The sequence below is a fragment of the Rhamphochromis sp. 'chilingali' genome (assembly GCF_963969265.1).
Source record: "Rhamphochromis sp. 'chilingali' genome assembly, chromosome: 13".
Lineage (NCBI taxonomy): Eukaryota > Metazoa > Chordata > Actinopteri > Cichliformes > Cichlidae > Rhamphochromis > Rhamphochromis sp. 'chilingali'.
In genome coordinates this window covers 11,585,550-11,603,629 of record NC_137940.1, presented here as the reverse complement: position 1 = coordinate 11,603,629, position 18,080 = coordinate 11,585,550, and the positions used below count along the sequence as shown (strand labels likewise).

The 18,080-nt window shown below is 40.3% G+C and overlaps 1 protein-coding gene across 1 annotated transcript in view; it reads right to left on the bottom strand.

Moving 5' to 3' along the window:
• The window catches only part of LOC308408757 (uncharacterized protein), a gene marked incomplete at its 3' end in the record, with an annotated part of 40,824 nt that extends 22,986 nt beyond the window's left edge, over positions 1 to 17,838 (bottom strand). The window contains exons 1-5 of the mRNA XM_080901168.1: positions 17,776 to 17,838; positions 16,715 to 16,857; positions 15,851 to 16,015; positions 15,639 to 15,773; positions 14,818 to 15,228 (exon numbers count right to left, since the gene is read on the bottom strand). Of these exons, the coding sequence (XP_080757294.1) occupies positions 14,818 to 15,228; positions 15,639 to 15,707 (480 nt within the window). The 5' untranslated portion in view covers positions 15,708 to 15,773; positions 15,851 to 16,015; positions 16,715 to 16,857; positions 17,776 to 17,838. The remainder of the gene's footprint in view (positions 1 to 14,817; positions 15,229 to 15,638; positions 15,774 to 15,850; positions 16,016 to 16,714; positions 16,858 to 17,775) is intronic.
• Between the last annotated feature and the right edge of the window lie 242 nt (positions 17,839 to 18,080).

Below are 18,080 nucleotides of genomic sequence, written 5' to 3'. Positions count from 1 at the left end.
TTTTGCTGAAATGTGAATGTGTGTTCCCCGTGAAGCCTGAGTGTGTGTTTATTCTGTGTGACAGCTTTGTGTTCAAATTGATTTTTGTGGTGTTTTTACAATGTTGTGATCCAACCTATAGTAACATCCATCCATTCTCGCATTCACTTATCTAGTTCACAGTCACTGTGTCAGTTACCGGCAACACCAGTCTGTTGCAGAGACAGAACTATTCACTCTCACATTCACACCTCATGGTTCAGAATCACTCATTAACCCAACATGCATGTTACTTTTCTGTGGGAGGAAGCCAGAGTACCTGGAGAGAACCCACAGAGAGAACATGCACACTCCACAGAAAGGGCCCAGTTGGCTAATGAATTAAGGCTTGTCCTTGCTGTTAGGCGACAGTGCTAACCACTGCACCACTGTGGTGCCTCTTTTAACAAACTACCATCACTGAAAAGAGTATGATGTCCTATATATTTGTTTATATTATTTATTTTACCCTCACTAGCTTCTGATCTAAAGTCATTGTGTTCTGTAAGCAGACCTAAAGTACCAGAGAAACCAGTCAATTCAGAAAAGCGCTTCAAACATTATTCCTAGCAAACTTTCAAAGGGGTAAAGAGTTAAATCATGTTCATGTCATACTTCAGAGGAGGAAGGAATCAGTGCTTTGTTTTGCTTATGTAAAAATATTCTGTAGAAATCAGAAGAATTTCCCCTTCGGTTTGGGATCAAGAAGAATTTTGGATTTAATGATTCAAATTGGGAGAAATATTTCACTCTTGCTCTTTCTCAAAGGACAAAAAGACAAAGAACGTGAGCTCTGTGTTTCTCCTTCTTTCTCTTTTAGGTTGCTGCCTGGAGGCCAAAGGTCATATTGCCGCTTAATTAGCGAGACGCTTAAAGAGGCTTCTGGCAACATCGGGACAAACCGACAAAGACAAGATCCCACACGACACATAGCCCGCGGCCTAGATGGTTCATCCCCACAGAGATTACTTCTCCGACTTTATCCGACTGTCTGTGAAGTGCGTCGTGGCTTAAAGGCCGATTGTAAGAACTTAATGGAAGTTCGTGAGACTTGGATGTGAGATTGTTGGTGGGGTGGGCAGCTGTTGTTGTTGTGTTTGTTGCTGATGTGGGTCAGCGTTGATGGATGGAATAGATGAATTTCTTTCCTTTTTGTAATTTCCATCTTCCTCTGGGAAATAATGTCAGTGGACAGGAAAGAAGCTCTCAATATTGTTGCAGGCATGTTTGCTTGGCAAAGACTCATTATACTGGATATTACTGTGGCAGGAGGCCTGGAGTTGTTGGGGGGGGGGGCCTCTGATGAAAATATTGATGACCCTGAAGCCAAATGTGTATAAAGGCAAAAATATATTAGTTGAGGTTTCTGAAGAACTCTCTTTGTGAGCGCAAAACAGAGACGAGGCAACATCCTGTCAGCAGCCATCACCGACAGACACGCCACTTTATCAGGTTCTTTATGTTCAGTGGATATCAAACTAAGTTTTATTCATGTTACTGCTATTTTCACTAAGGAAGCTGCAAATCTGTCTACAGAGAAACACCCGTATTAAACCAAGTTTGAATCGTGGTTCAAAATCAAATCAGCCACTCAGCAATTAGTGGACTGCTGTACTCAGGTTAAAGATTGTGCACAGTGGTCAAATGTGGTAACGTTTTAGATGCAAATTTGCACTGTTTACCAAACGAAGAGTTAGAAATGGAAGAAATTCTCATAGAAAATGTGGAATCGATTCTAGAAAAACTGCACAAACTGTTAAAACTAAGGTGGACACAGCTAAGAGTATTTACTAAGAATAGATAGATAGATAATCAGCAAAAGAAAACAGTACTTCAGAACACCTGAGTCAGTACAACACCTGCATTATTGGACTTGAAATTGGACTCAGCCCAGATGCCTCCTTTACACCGATACTCTTCATAATTTTTATGGATAGAATTTTTACATGCAGTCGTGGGATGAAAGGGAGTCGAGCTCAGTGGTCTCAGGGTGGCATCTCTGCTTTTTTGCTGATTATGTGGTCCTGCTTGCTTCAACAAGTGGTGATCTCCAGCCTAAAGTGGGGCAGTTTGTACATGAGTGGGGAAAGAGGGGAGTGAGAATCTAACAGATGGACTGGTGCAGTGTCTGCAGTAATGTGGATGCTGTACTGGTCTGCTGTAGTGAAGTCAAAGCTCTCCACTTTCCTGGTTGATCTATGTTCCTACCATCACCTATAGCCAGGAGCCATAGGGAGTGGCTGAAAGATTAACCCTCTGGGGTCCAGGGTATAATTGGCTGTTTTTGACTACTTTTGATTTTACCTCTATATTTCACCTTTAAAAACTGTTTATCTTGCCTTGTTTGGTATCATTATTTTCAGCACAACCTCAAATATCTGAAATTTGAGTTATTTTTTCATTTTGACATACTATATTAGCACAGTTGATCTAAATTCTGACAAAATTTTTAAAATCAGAGTAGAAAACCGTTATATTTTTTACTGTAAAACCCACAAACATGTTTAACGAATCATTTTCATAACTTGAAATGCAAATAGAAATTGTACATTTCTAAAAATTATGCACAAGTTCTGCAAACAACAAAGTTATATGGTACTATTTACCTAAAAATGCAGAACAGCGTCGCTCCAACTTAGTGTCACAGTCAGTAGCTTGTTTGGCCATTGTCTTTTTCAACATCACAGTGACGTGCCTGTACAGCGCCGTCCAACACCTGAACTGGAATTATGATTACAGATGTGATAGAGCAGGGACACATTCAGCAGCTTATCACTGATTTTGATGACTTGCCTGACTTACAGTGTACGATATGGTTTGATGAAACTAAGACAGTGTGACCTTCTTTTCTGTTTCTGGCTAAGAATGTAAATAAACGATGGACTATCTGTTCTGCCACAAAGGCGGGATAGACAGATCCTCTGTAGCACAATCTGTTTTTACTTCAGGACTGGATGCCTTCATGATAGAGGAAATAATAAAACACAAGCTGCTAGTTTCTTTATTAAAATGTAATAAAGAAACTAGCAGGAGAGCCCATGAAGGCTCCAATATCTTTGACCAAATCTGGATGTGAAAAAGCATCCTGAGCTCACTCAGAAACAGCGCTTTAACTCTCGAGCGGAGAAAACGTCTCTGTGGAAGGAGGACGGACATTTGTAATAAAGTGATTCCGTATCAAAGAGGAATCCGCCCAGTCGACCACTTATTGGTTTCAGATTACCGGGCTCAGTATCAGAGGGTTTGTGGATGATTGATGATGTCTTTCTTTAATCAGAGAGGTGATTCATCAGGGCTTCATTTTTCAGGATTTCAGGTGTTTGTGACACAAAACTCCAATTCATTTCTAATCACGGGGAAATTAGTGTTGCTCCTCTCTCTGTTTCTAAGCTTTTGATCACATCTTTGATTAGGTTCAGATGGTAAAAAACACACTTTAATCTTTCAGGACCCCCCCACGTAACAGAAAGTGAAAGAGTCTTTAATCACATCTTTATAGTAAGCTCACATGTTCATTATTCTCCCTAATTACTGCCAAACCCCTTAATCGAAGAAAAAACATGCATTATAAAGTATTTTGAAGAAAAACCCTTTTTTTTCTCAATTTACAGAGAATCAATTACCGGGTTTTGGTCCTCCGTTCATCCTCTGTCAGAAACACGCCGTTAGATCTTCTCCCTTTAAGGTACTTGTTTTAATCAGACTTCCTTCTAAATGGCTGCCCTTTGCAGTGTTGGGGAGTAACGGAATACATGTGCCGACCTTCAGTAACAGTAATAAATCACAGCAATAGTGTACAATAGTACATTCATGTCCTGCTTGTAAGGAACTGGTCCGTGTGCTGGTTCCTTTGTAGTGTGTCTGATGATAACAAAAAACATTTGTCAGACTGTGATTCTGTTTGACAACACAACAACTGCTGGTGACCGCTATCTAAACCAGTCACTGATGACCTGACGGTTGGTAACAAGTTAACAATAAACATAACAAATTCATTCATTTTTTTACTGAAATGTTACTTTTCTTGTGATTAATATGCAACATTTAATTTGGCATTCAGGACTGAAAATGAACAGCCACAGATGCTCCAAGAGAGACTGATTTCACAGTCAGTCGCGTATTTATATTCTACATATGAACCATTAAACGGATGTAAAAAAGGCATCAGTCTGAGCTCCATTTTTGTTCATATTTAACACTGCAGCTGTGACCCTGACAGTCATTTATTCACACTGATATTCATATTGGAGGAAGGCTTCAGCTGCACAGAAAATTGCATTACAGTCAGCCGATTTATCATAAAAACAACAACGCACTCAAGCACACAGCGTGTGAGAGTACAGATCAGGAATGTGTTAGTACACAGTAAAGCTCTGAACAGTTGGCTAAAAGTAACTTCGTCTGCTCAGCGTTCACATATTCGTTCACCCGTCCACATGACCTGTGAGTTGTACTCATTTCTTACTTTTTTAACTGAGCTGTGTTCTGCATGTGGAACACGTCAAATACACACACACTCTGTGTAAACAGGGACCAGTGCAGAAAAGCAAACACAGAAGTATCGACCCCGGCTTGTGAATTTGCATTAGCGTACACACTTACGGATGCAGCTTCTCTCTAACTGTTCCCTGCAGTCTAATTCAAACTGAGGGCTGCTGTAAATTTACAGAGCGAACCAGTGATATTAACTAAATTAAACACTAAATTTGAGCGAAGCTTTTCCTTCTCTCTGCCCTGCTTTTGGTCTGAAAATAGGTTAGTCTTCAGTCAGGAGGAGGAGAATTTAATGCTAAATGGACTTAGCTGCTGTAAAACTGTCGTCAGAATGGATACCTCAATTCTCTTGGCTTACGGTAGTTTTTGCAGTGTAGGATGGCGAGTGCTGTAAATTCTAAATTGAAACGGACAGACATTAGCTAGGCAGGGTGTGGGGAGGGGATTCCTCGGTCGGTTGAAGGAGGTGTGGTTACCAGGAATTTGCTGGGTTTAGTTAGCGGTCAGCGGCAGAGTTCCAGCTTACGGAAGAGCTCCGTTCTGATGAAGACGTATAGGAAATACAGAGCACTGCTTTAGAGTCCACAGAAGCAGAAATAAAAGTGGTCATTATCCATTTTACTGTTGCTTTTTCACACCTTTCCACAGCAGACTGAATCAGCTCGAGAAAGAGACATTTAAAAGTTGGTCATGCCATCACAGATGATGGAGTCCTCTCCCGCTGTAAAGTGGCATGAATGCGCACGAGACGGCTTTTGTCAAGACGGGAATGTTAAAAAAGTAAATAGAGAGAAAGCACACACACACACACACACACACACACACACACACACACACACACACACACACACACACACACACACACACACACACACACACACAGTGAATAAAGAAAAACTAAACTAGCAGCTATGCACAAATAAATGCAACAATGTATATTAAAAATAAAAAAAATAATTAAAAATACATTCTGTGACAACAAATAGAGAGAGAAAGGGCAACCAACACTGTTGCCCTTATAATGGAGTGCCACCCTCAGGAACAGACCACTTAGGAGAACCCACACATCAAACAACAGCTTTATTGTTTCAAATAAAGACATACCAGTGTATATATAGTATATTGGTTTCTTTTTATTGCCTCCAGAATTTAATTTTAAATCCTTCGCCTTACTTACAAAGTCCTGAATGATCAGGCCCCATCACATCTTAAAGAGATCTTCCTGTTAAAAACAAGTTTTTTCCTGTGGTTCCTAAAGTTTCTAAAACCTTCAGGACCCTCTCCGGTGGAGCCAGCTCCCTGTTTAGGTTTAGCATACAGAAACCCTCTGTGGGTTTAAGATTAGACTCCTTATAGTTAGGGCCTGATCAGGTGACCATGAACCTGATCCATCACTTAGTCATGCTGGTATAGTCTCAGGCTGCTGGTGGACAGGCTATAATGCATTGAACACTTGTGCTCAGTTCCCCTCCTGTCATTGGCTTACTATTTCACGTCATTAGCTTTAATCTTCTCTCTCCTGTAGCATGTATTAGGTGGTCTCTCTCTGTTCTCTCTTCTCCTTCCAAAAAAACAGAGTTTGTGTTTCCACATACGGGACTGTCTGATGAGCGGGGTCTCTCCATATTGTGAGATTTCTGCCTACCTGTAAAGCACCTTGAGGTGTCAAATTCACCTTATAATATCAAGTGTGTTGACATGAATGTGTGAGAGGGGGCCATGATCAATAAAAGAAAACTGAAATATTGGAGATATTCAACATGCTTTTTCAGTTTCATTCTCTGCTGCCATATCTGATTGAAATGTACTATTAATGTATTCTTTACTTTTTGAACTCAAAAGCCACTTAAATAATATCAATATTACCATCACTGGGCTTTGAGCCACACTTTAAGAATCTAGGCTTTAAACTGATAATATGCAGAATGAGTAGCATCTTTCTAATTTTTATTTTTTTCCATTTTTGTCATTTTACTCTCATCTAAATATCGACAGCTGTACTGTGAGTGGTCACTTCTGAAAATGTTTTCCTGTAGGGAATCCAATGTACTCACACATCCTTAAAATATCTAAGCATCATTAAGCTGTGCCGTGGTCACAGTGTACCACACGGACACGAGAGCAAAGGCGACTCCACGCTGTGACGTCTAGAACTGAGAGACAAAGTTGGTTCTCATGATAAAAAACAAGGATGAAATGATTTTTTTAGATCTGACCCAGTGGACCATGTCAGAAGCTCATTCAGAAATGACACGACTATAACAAAGGCTTCAACATGACAACCTCTGCTGGATCACTTTGAGAGGACCCGCTCTCATTTACGACATATTCAAATGTCTCGTCCGTATCTCAGTCAGGCCAAGAAGCTTCGTCTTACCCTTTAAATCTCGTCTCATGAATCAGCTTATCTGTTTTGTTCTTTCCCAGATTTCCTATGTATGTCCTTTCATTTCACGCGGGCCTCGCCTTTGCATGAAATCCTTCCTAATTTCCCATATGGAAAAGATATATATAAATCTTATAAAATTTGTATCTGTCTTGTGTGAAACTTGTATGAAAATCATATAAGTGTGAAAACAGATATAAGATCCCTTGAAAAATTATATAATGAAACTTGTATGTTTTGGATACTTACTAAAACAATGTATGAAAGTAATGCGAAAGTGGCCACTTTCATGAGTAAATCATGTAAGCCTTATATGATTTACTCATGAAAGTGGCCACTTTCATGAGTAATCACATATAAGTTTTTACTATTTCTTTTCCGTATGGGTTCACATGTTGCTATCCACACACTCTCACAGGACTGGTCTGACAGAGCAGGCAGAAAAAGGAGTGCTGATAGAAATGTATGAACGACACTTTTAAGTGCATTTGTTCCAAATATCAGCGGTGTGCATGAAGAAATGAACTACTGTAAATGCTGCAACAAACACACAGTTGTGTGTATTTGGACTGATTTTACATACCATCGTGTTGATAAATGTTGGCGATATGGAACATTTGTACGTGAACATTTGTATGTGAACAAGTGAACTTTCAATGTATCGCTACTTGGTGTGTCACTGTGCGCATTAATCTGCTGCTATACCAGCTTCTCTGGTTTCAGGCTTTCCGCAATACTTTTCATCTACACTACAGGGATTTGCTCCGATTTGGCCTCAGGGGCATTAAACCCTATTAACTTCACTGCTTCTGTTGGCCGGTACATATCAAAGCAATGGCTTTGATATGTGTGACAACTGTCTCATATGAGTTGGTCCAATGTCAGCTCAACAAAATTTAAGATTTCCCAAAGCGAAAATATAAAAATAAAGCTGCTGGAGAGTGAAAGCACACAATACTAAACGGTCAAGGGGTGACAACATACTTTTGGGAATTAATTCAAAGCCAAGAACCGCTATGAGACTCAGATTTTGCATTTACTGGAACTGTGTACTGAAATATCTGTGTCATGAGACAAATGATGGGTTACAAAATAGCTGCATGTAAACTTTACCTTGCTTAGAAAGGTCACACACCAGTGCATTAAATCCAGATGATAACTCCAAGAGCTGAAAGTTGGGCCAACTACAGTTCCTGTAGTGGGCGCTTGATTCTTGCTCTCAACGTGAGTCAGTCTCCATAGACTTCGACGTTAAAAGGCCCAACTTTACAGCAGAAATAAACAAGTTCTTCTTTTTGTTTGTTTTAGCTAGTTACAATCTATGTTTTATATTGTTCATTCCTAAAGTTGGGGCATGGTCACGTTGATAGTTGTGGCGAGACTGTGAAGCTGCTGTAGCAATCCTTGCAGCATTTTTCTCATCTCAGAAATCTCATAGGATGCTTGGATGTGCAGACTTTCAAAAAAGTCTCTGTGTCCATTTTGGTAAGTAGAGTTTGAATAGTTTTATAATTTTTTAAAATTATGGTAACTTATGGATCCAAAAATGAATCCCAGATGAGCGCGAGCTGTCTTCTAATAACTTATTGAGATCTGTGAATCAATCCTAAACCTACAGGCTAGTCGAAAGCCCTTAAGTAAAATTACCTCTAAGTCTTACATCAGACGTGAAAAATCAGACACCTAATTTTTTTCAACATGTCTATGCGGCATTTCCAACTAAGCTGTCATCAACAAACTGGATATAACGTTTAGTGATGTTTTACTGTGATCAGCTCATTTAACTTCACTGTACTAATGAGTGAGTACTTTAGTCCAGCAGAGAAAACATTATCAGCCAGGTGCTTTCAGATACGCTGATGGGAAGGAACAAAAAAAGAAAAACAATCTCACTGATCCATTTGAAATCGGTTGACTTGATTTGTAAAGTGATAAAAAAAGACCCACAGTGATAAAATGTGATGACAAACTGAGAGAAGAAAATTACAAATTTGCGCAGAACAGATATGAAAAATTGCCATGCCTCGGACTAAAATGAAAGCAAGGAAACTTCAAAACTCTGATGACAAGCGACAGCCGTGCTCAGCCTGATAAGGAAGCTAAATGACAAGAGAACGCAGCATGGTGGAAGCGTGGAAGAGACGACAACACGCAGGAAATGACAAAGCAAAAGCATAAATGAAAATAGCCTTGATGCAGAAAAACGAAATCAGTGTGGTGAAAGACGCGACTGATCAGCAGGACAATAGACACAGAGAACAGAAGAAAGAAGCGAGTCTCTTACTCTGACCAAAGCATTGTTCTACTGTATGCACCGCAGTCTTTTATCTATATAGCGATGTCTGCTGAATACATTTGTGGAAAGACATAATATGTTTTACGGCCTCGGTAACTGCATATCTGTCAGTTGGAGCTGAAGCTGCAGGTGAGCTTGTTGATTTCTAAGAGAAACTTTTTGATTTTGTTGGCGTCCATTAAAACCTCAAAGTTCTTCTAAACGTACAGCCACAAACCAGCTGAATGCAAAAGTACATGTGTGGAAGAATCAGATTTAAGGAATAAAGGTTTTCTGGCTGTAACTTTTTCTACCCAGGGTAGAAGGTGTTCTCAAGATCACACTTGTTGCTTTTCCTTGACTATCGAGTCCACTTGACTTTATTGAGCAATGACTTCCAGCTTCTACTGGGCCATGGTCTGAGGCCACAGTTCTCACTGTGGAAATGATGTTTGCATTCATGTATCTCTGGGTCTTCATGGATTAGCATGAAGCGTGCAGTGATACAGATGCTGTTCTTATCTATTGAGGTGATTGGAGAGCTAAAATCTAAAACTGAAATGCGAAACATCACCAGACAATGCAGCGTGGAGAACCCATCAGAGGATATATTCTCCTGAGAAGTATGCATTACTAATTCACAAAGAATCACATTGTGTGTACAGAAACCAAATCTTTAATTACAGATTATTTCAGGAGTACTACTGATGGCAGGAAGAGAGACAACAGTGTTTGAATTTATTTATTTAAAAGGGACAGTGCAGTTTAACATAGTTCAAGTGCAAGATAGGAAACTGATGTGCCGCACATAGGTTTATAGCTACTGCAAATTTTTTCAACAATTGTCCCTTGTTGGGCTTACAATCTAAATAGATACATTTTACAATAAAACATACATTTTCATAAAACCAAATTCCATCACAAATACAATTACAGTTACTCGACAATAGTTTTAAATAAAATTAAAATCATTAGTTAAAATGACTACATCTTTGATTTCCCTTTAACCACACTTTAACCTTCAATGTAAAAGATCTAATGTCTGTAATCAATTTGATATCGGTTGGAAGTGTGTTCCACAGATGGCAGGCCTTTATAAAAAAAGCTGACTGACCGAATGTAGATCTGCGATATAATATCTTGCAGTTGCCGTTCACCTTACTCCTAATAATACAAATACTATCTTGTCGCTGGATGTATTGAGACACTCTGGGGATGAGGGGAATGACCTGCCAATTTCCGGGGGCGAGGTCACTGAGGCAGTTAAACAACTCCTTGGTGGCAGAGCCCCTGGTGTTGATGAGGTCCACCCTGAGTTCCTGAAGGCTTTGGACGTTGTAGGGCTGTCCTGGTTGACACGCCTCTGCAATGTTGCGTGGAGATCAGGGGCAGTACCCGTGGACTGGCAGACCGGGGTGGTGGTCCCCATCTTTAAGAAGGGGGACCGGAGGGTGTGTTTCAACTACAGGAGAATCACACTCCTCAGCCTCCCTGGGAAAGTCTATGCCAGGGTGCTGGAAAGGAGAGTTCGTCCGCTAGTCGAACCTCGGATACAGGAGGAACAATGCGGTTTTCGTCCTGGTCGCGGAACACTGGACCAGCTCTTTATCCTCTCGAGGATACTTGAGGGTGCATGGGAGTTTGCCCAACCAGTCTACATGTGTTTTGTGGACTTGGAGAAGGCACTCGACCGTGTCCCTCGGGGTGTCCTGTGGGAGGTGTTGCGGAAGTATGGGGTGTCTGGCCCATTGCTACGGGCCATTCGATCCCTATACAACCGTTGCAAGAGCTTGGTTCGCATTGCCGGCAATAAGTCAGACTCATTCCTGGTGGGTGATGGGCTCCGCCAGGGCTGCCCTTTGTCTACGGTTCTGTTCATAATTTTTATGGACAGGATTTGGAGGTGTTCCAGGCATGAGGCCCCGGGGCAGACCCAGGACACGCTGGAGAGATTATATCTCTCGGCTGGCCTGGGAACGCCTTGGTGTTCCCCTGGATAAGCTGGAGGAGGTGGCTGGGGAGAGGGAGGTCTGGGCCTCTTTGCTTAGGCTGCTGCCCCCGCGACCCGGCCTCGGATGGATGGATGGATGGACTCTGGGGCCATCCTATTTATACATTTAAAAACTAATTTAAGAAAACACAGATGATTAAAACTCTTAAAACTAAGTAGATTATATTTCTTTAAAACGTGACAGTGATGCCACCGAACAGATTTTTTATCCATTATTTTTAAAGATTGATTATATAAGGATACCACAGGCTGAATTGTAGATGGCGCTGCTTGGGTCCAAACTGTCATACAATATGAAAAATGAGAAAATATCATAGAATGCATAAATAACTGAGCTACTGAAGTGGGTATATAGTGCCGAATTAACTTAAAACAATTCAGATTAGCCTTGACCGTCTTAGAGATCTTCTTTACATGCTTGTCAAATTTAAGATGTGGATCTAAGATTATTCCTAAAAACTTAAAATGTTTGACCTCCTTTATTTCTTCGTTCCCTAGGTTGATTTTAAAATTATCAGATGAACTTCGTTTCCTAATCGAAAAACACATAGAAACAGTTTTTTCTAGGTGATTCAGTTTTCTTTACTTAGAAAACTGAATCTTTACCAGCTGACGCTCTCTCTGGATTGGACCTGTGTTCATGTAGCATTTGGTCTGAGAGACACATTATGTCATCAGCCGTTATCGCCTGCACAGGTGCAATATCTGTATTACATAACCAGGTTTCATCCTTTCATTTGTTAAAATGTTTAGCTTTTATATCTCAAGAGCTGCCAAGAACGGACAGAGTCATTATTTGGTGAAGTATCATACCCTTGTGGGAGTTATCTCACAGTCCAAAAGTATAAATTAACTTTAGGTGTAAATTTCAGAGTTAATAGCACCCTCACTTAACCACAAGTTAAAAGAAAAAGAAAGAAAACATGGAGGGTTACATTTCAGTCTCAGGTCCTGTGGATCAGTATATTAGTAGTTTATTACGTTAATAAACATAATGTTAAGTATAATTTTGGTTGGGATATTTGAACAGACATTTATGGAAATATGTGCAAGCATACATGGAAATACAATATATAAAGCAAAAACAGCTGAAACCTCTTACGCAGCTTCCATGTACTTTCTTCAAGTAGTCTTCAGGAATAGTTCTCAGGCTTCTGTGCTGTGTTTTCAAACTCTGTATTTTACAAATGAAATATAAAATATATTATAGTGAACTTGAGGTGTTTGCATTTGTTTCCTTTTTATCTGTAGTCAGAGGCAGGCTAGCTGCGTTCATTCTGCCTGGTACGCTTAAAGCTTGTCTTACACCTTATCAGCAAATATGAAAATATTATCAATCTTTTTATCCCAGGGAGGAAAGAGAATAAGCATATTTTGCTCAGTGGCATATCTTCCTTAAACGTGACCAGTCTGTTTGTTAATGTAAAGAAGCAAAAAAGAGTAGTACGTAAAGTAATACAAGAGAAACAAACACTGCGAATGCATCTCAGCTAGGCACTAAAGTACGTCTGGTAGTTGTAATGAACACAGAGGTGCTTCTGCATCCGCCCATCATCCATCTTTGAGGCCCCAAAATTACAGAGGATATTGGTGAAATAGTTATTTCCTTTGGATAATGAACATATGTAAGTTTTTCTTTTTATTTCTTTTTCATCGGAGCAAGCCACTGTAGCTGAAGTCAGGCTGACCACAGCTGCTGCTCATATGTGAACATTTTAAACTTTAGGGGGATGTATGTTTGACATTCGGAGTTTCTCTGATGCAGAAACATGTTATATTGGTTGAATGTATGTGAATAAACCTTAATTTCACATGAAAAGAAGAATTTTCTCCTCCGAGTGTCTGATGCCTTTGAAACCGCATCGATGGCACTGCCCTGCTCTCTTTTCTTGCTCTTTCTTACATATGTGCTTTTTGATCCTAATTGACCACTGGCAGCACAACAAATTGCCCTTCAGAGATAATAAAGATTTACTTGATGGCAGCGTTCGGACCAGGCTTCACCTGCTGAATTCAAACCCTCTGTGACTCTCCATGAGCTTCTATAATTACTCTCAGCCAAATATCCTTTTGTGCTCAGCTGTGAGGCGAGACAGGGGTGTCCTCTGACTCCCCTCCTCTTTGTAATCTTTATCGAACCATTATCCTGTCCTGCCTTTCCGACAAGCCGACTCTATTACCAGTATCGCCACACGCACTATGAGCTTTCCTTCATGCTGTCATTGCTCTACAAGTACAGGTTTTCAGAGGCTGATAGGAACCTTTTTACATTAAAGCTGTTAAATATCTTTAATCACCTCATGTAGGCTTTCACCATCACTTATGCGCGTCTCGACAGGGAAGGACGCTTTTGAATTGTCTGCATTACGATTTGACAGGGCTGTAGTAAGGATTTTAAAAAAAGATACTGACAGTCTCCTGCACTGTAGATGATTGCCAAGAGATCTAAAAATTATTAATAATAATGGATGGCATTTATATAGCGCTTTTCTAGGCACCCAAAGTGTTTTACAATTCCACTATTCATTCACTCTCACATTCACACACTGGTGCAGGCAAACCACAGTTGTAGCCACAGCTGCCCTGGGGCAGACTGCCAGAAGCGAGGCTGCCATATCGCGCCATCGGCCCCTCTGGCCAACACTAGTAGGCGGTACACTCAGAAAAATAAAGGTGCCAACTGGAACCAAAAGTGGTTCTTTAGACTGATGCCATAGAAGAACCTTTTTGGTGCCACAAAGAACCTTTCAAACAATGGTTCTTTGAAGAACCATTTCTTTCAGTGGTTCATTGAAGAACCTTTAAAGGTGCCCCAAAGAACCATCAAGAAATGGTTCTTTGGGGCACCTTTAATGGTTTTTCAAAGAACCTTTTTAAAAATGGTTCTTTAAAGAACCATTTTTAAAAAGGTCCTTCAAATGGTTCTTTAAAAGAACCATTTTAAAGAACCTTTTTTGAGTGGTTCTTTAAAAAACCATTTTAAATCTTTCAAAATAAAATGCATCATAAATTGAATTTGAGTAGGGCAAAATAAATACTAGCACAGCATAGACATATATTAATGGTTTATTGTCATTTTGTAGTTACCAAAAAACAAAAAGGCATTTTAACCCTCAGCACAACATCACTACTAATACATGTCACATATTAAGATAAGATAACCTTTATTAGTCCCACACGTGGGAAATTTGTTTTGTCACAGCAGGAAGTGGACAGTGCAAAAGTTATGAGGCAAAAATTAGAATACAATAAGAATAAATACAGTACACAACTGTACAGAATAGAATACTATATACAGTAGAATAAAATAAAATAAATATACAATAAGATAAGAATAGAATACAAATACAAATACTATATACAACTGAGTAAAAATACAACGATGACAGAAAGGATTATTGCACTTAGTATTATTGCACATGTATGGATGTGTGTGCTTGATCAGTTAAAGTCTTTATTATGGAGTCTGACAGCAGTGGGGAGGAAAGACCTGCGAAATCTCTCCGTCCCACACCGTGGGTGCCGCAGTCTCCCACTGAAGGAGCTGCTCAGTGCTGTCACAGTCTGCTGCATGGGGTGGGAGATGTTGTCCATCAGGAATGACAGCTTAGCCGCCGTTCTCCTGTCACTCACCACCTCCACTGGGTCCAGAGGGCATCCTAGAACAGAGCTGGCCCTTCGGATCACCCTGTTCAGTCTCTTCCTGTCCCCAGCAGAGATGCTGCCGCCCCAGCAGACCACGCCATAAAAGATAGCAGAAGCCACAACAGAGTCATAGAAGGTCTTCAGGAGTGGGCCCTCCACTCCAAACGACCTGAGTCTCCGCAGCAGGTACAGCCTGCTCTGCCCTTTCCTGTAGAGGGCGTCTGAGTTATGAGTCCAGTCCAGTCTATTGTTCAGATGAACACCAAGGTACCTGTAGCTGTCCACAGCCTCAATGTCCATACCTTGGATGTTCAGTGGTTGCAGTGGAGAATGCTTGTGCCTGCGGAAGTCTACCACCAGTTCCTTGGTTTTACTGGCGTTGATCTGGAGGTAGTTCAGCTGGCACCAGTCCACAAAGTCTTGGGTCAGTTAGTGTTTTAAACAGTAATAATTAAATATATTTGCTATACTATAAATAAATATATATAAATACTATAGCTACAGATAACACAACAAATAATACATGTATTGTTTAATTAATAAAACATCAGAAAGTGATAAAACACATTAGAAATAGCAATAGCTTCATAACAGACCAATAAATCAACACATTTTCATCAGCAGATGTTTGCATGTTCAGTAAAAATATTTCAACAAGTTTATGATTAAAATGATCAATGAACTTCAGCCTTACGCTATGTAATGTACGTTTCATGTTGTACTCATGGTCCTTTGTTAGTTCAGATTAGGATAATGTCTCTGACGTATGTATCATATCAAATATATGTCATATCAAAACAAGCCCACACCTGCAGTTGTTTCAGTTTTTCACTGGTGTTTCCTGTCAGCTGGTCAACCTCACTCAGGCAGACATCCATATCAGCCAACCAAACGACAAGTTCCTCCCTTTGTGCTTCAAACCCCTCCCACTCTGAGACAAGGAGCTGAAAGAGAGAGAAAAGAGTCAATTATAAAGAAGAGAGAGAAGTGAAACCCTCCTCAGAAGGTCTGACTCGCATACCTGCAGTTGACCTGTGATGGACTCCTGTTTGGCGTTCACGTCATCCCTCGTTGTTGCCAACAGCCGAGTCTGCAGGGTGCCCTGGAAGAGCTGAGTTAATGTTCGACTCCTCCTGGTCAGGCTCTCCAGCTGGATGAGCCGAGGTCTCCCCTCTCACCGCTGCCTCTGAACACAGAAACACAAATTTCATCTGAAGCAGGAGGTGCAGATTTTTTGCTATTCTTTTCTAAATCCAGGCTAGATCACGTGGAGGTATTTGGAAAACTTTTTTGGCCAGTGGACGACTGTTGTCTTGCAGAAAGTCAAATCAAACATATGCGATACACAATTAATTCACAAGAACACATTATAAAAAATAAGTCCAGTTCTTGCCTGATTTCAAGTGAAATCTGCATCAAAACAGGGTGACAGAAGTAAAACGAGTGCACAAAGCCTCACTTTGTAAAAGCCTGCTATTACAGTTCTCCTCTATGCAGACGACTTTCCTGTTTTCAAGGCACAACTTGGATCTGCTGTACGAATCTTATGGATACACACTAAATGAAACAATAGTGTGCATGACTCCAGATTCTGATCCCTCATCCTAATATGGTCCCAACATAGCAACAGCAATAAAGCAAATGTTGAGGCTTCAAAATACAAAGTCCATAAACCAATGGCTGACGTGGGTTTTATCATAAGGGTGATAAATATACAGATTTCAGTCTGTCTTAGAGATTTGATGTTCATTTACCTGCAGATGCACTATACATACCTGCTCCATGGTTTTTCACAACATTTTGCACATCACTATTTAATACAGGAAGTAGGTGAACTAAAACAAGTCATCTTTCTTTGTGAGAGGACCATATTAATGAAACAAACCTCATCATAGGGAGCCCTAAAGATGCTCCTGCTGCTTCTCTTCCTCCTCATCCTAAGCTTCCTTCTCCTTGTCCTCGCCTTCCATCCAATTGTAATTCAACCTAATTGTGTTTCTCCCCCTCCTCTTCCTCATTTTGTTGGAGCTGTGAACACAATTAATGTGAATCTGGATTAATTTGTGCAAACAAGAAAAATCTACAGCTTTTTGGTCAGAGGTGCTCTTGTGATTTAAGCCGGGTAGAGTAGATTTATCTGTTGATGCTACCTGCTTCAGCTCTGGCTGCTGAGTGATATTTACACCCTGGCTGGATTACAAACTTTAACCATGTGCTGAACTTTGGCCCAGCGTTGATACCTCTTGTTAGTATAACGACCTCTTCTTAGCTTGTATGTATGATTTATGATGGTGGATAAATGAAATATAAAAAAAATTAACTATATTACAAAAGAACATCTATCTTGGAAACATCAAATGACCGGAGCATAACTTGTCAACTAGTCCGAAACTAAGTTATGCAGGAACAGTCAAAGACACCTTCTCATGTCACATTTATATTCATTTCTATATAATTTGATTAGACAATAAAGAGTTATCTAATCGAATTATTCATTCAAAACTCTTATGCATAGCTGCATTTTATACAGCTCATACAGAATTCAAAGTACAGGTTCATGTGAGTATTTAATGTACGGCTCAGATCTACAGAATTTCAGAGTTTCTAGAGCAGACACAGAGCTCACGCCACAACAGGCTTCAGGCGCCATTTTAGTGACTTTAACAATATATTAAATTTTAATTTCGGTCTAGCTGACATTAGGTTATGTACGCAGCACGCAATTGAACCACATATTTTAGAAGCCAAAGGTTCAAATTAGCTGGGAGCAGCTTCACTTAATTATAACAGTGGTTTTGTTAAGAAAACAGTTGGATACTAAATTGCGCTGACATCAACGGCTAACGTATCTAGCTAATCGCTACTGTTAGCACAACATTAACAGCAAGCTACAATGACGAGTAACAAAAACAAAACAGTAATAAGGTTTTAATGAAAATGTTTTACCTTTTCCAACAGTCCCAGAATCCACAGCTTCAAAGTCCAGCAGGTACTGAAGACTGTTATCCGCCTCGCTGTCACCGTCCGTGAGTTTTTTTTCCCGAAAGGTCAAGGCCCGCCGCTCGCACACTCTGTCTGCGCATGCGCATCCCAACGACGGACCCCTCCGTCCGCTCCCGGGAGGTTATAGTATGACGTGTGCTGACGTCACTCTCTCTCCCTGTCATTTATTTGGCTCGAAACACATATTAACAAATTGCTCAGTGATGAACAACTACTCAGATCATTTACCTAAGCAGTGCGCTTTGTCA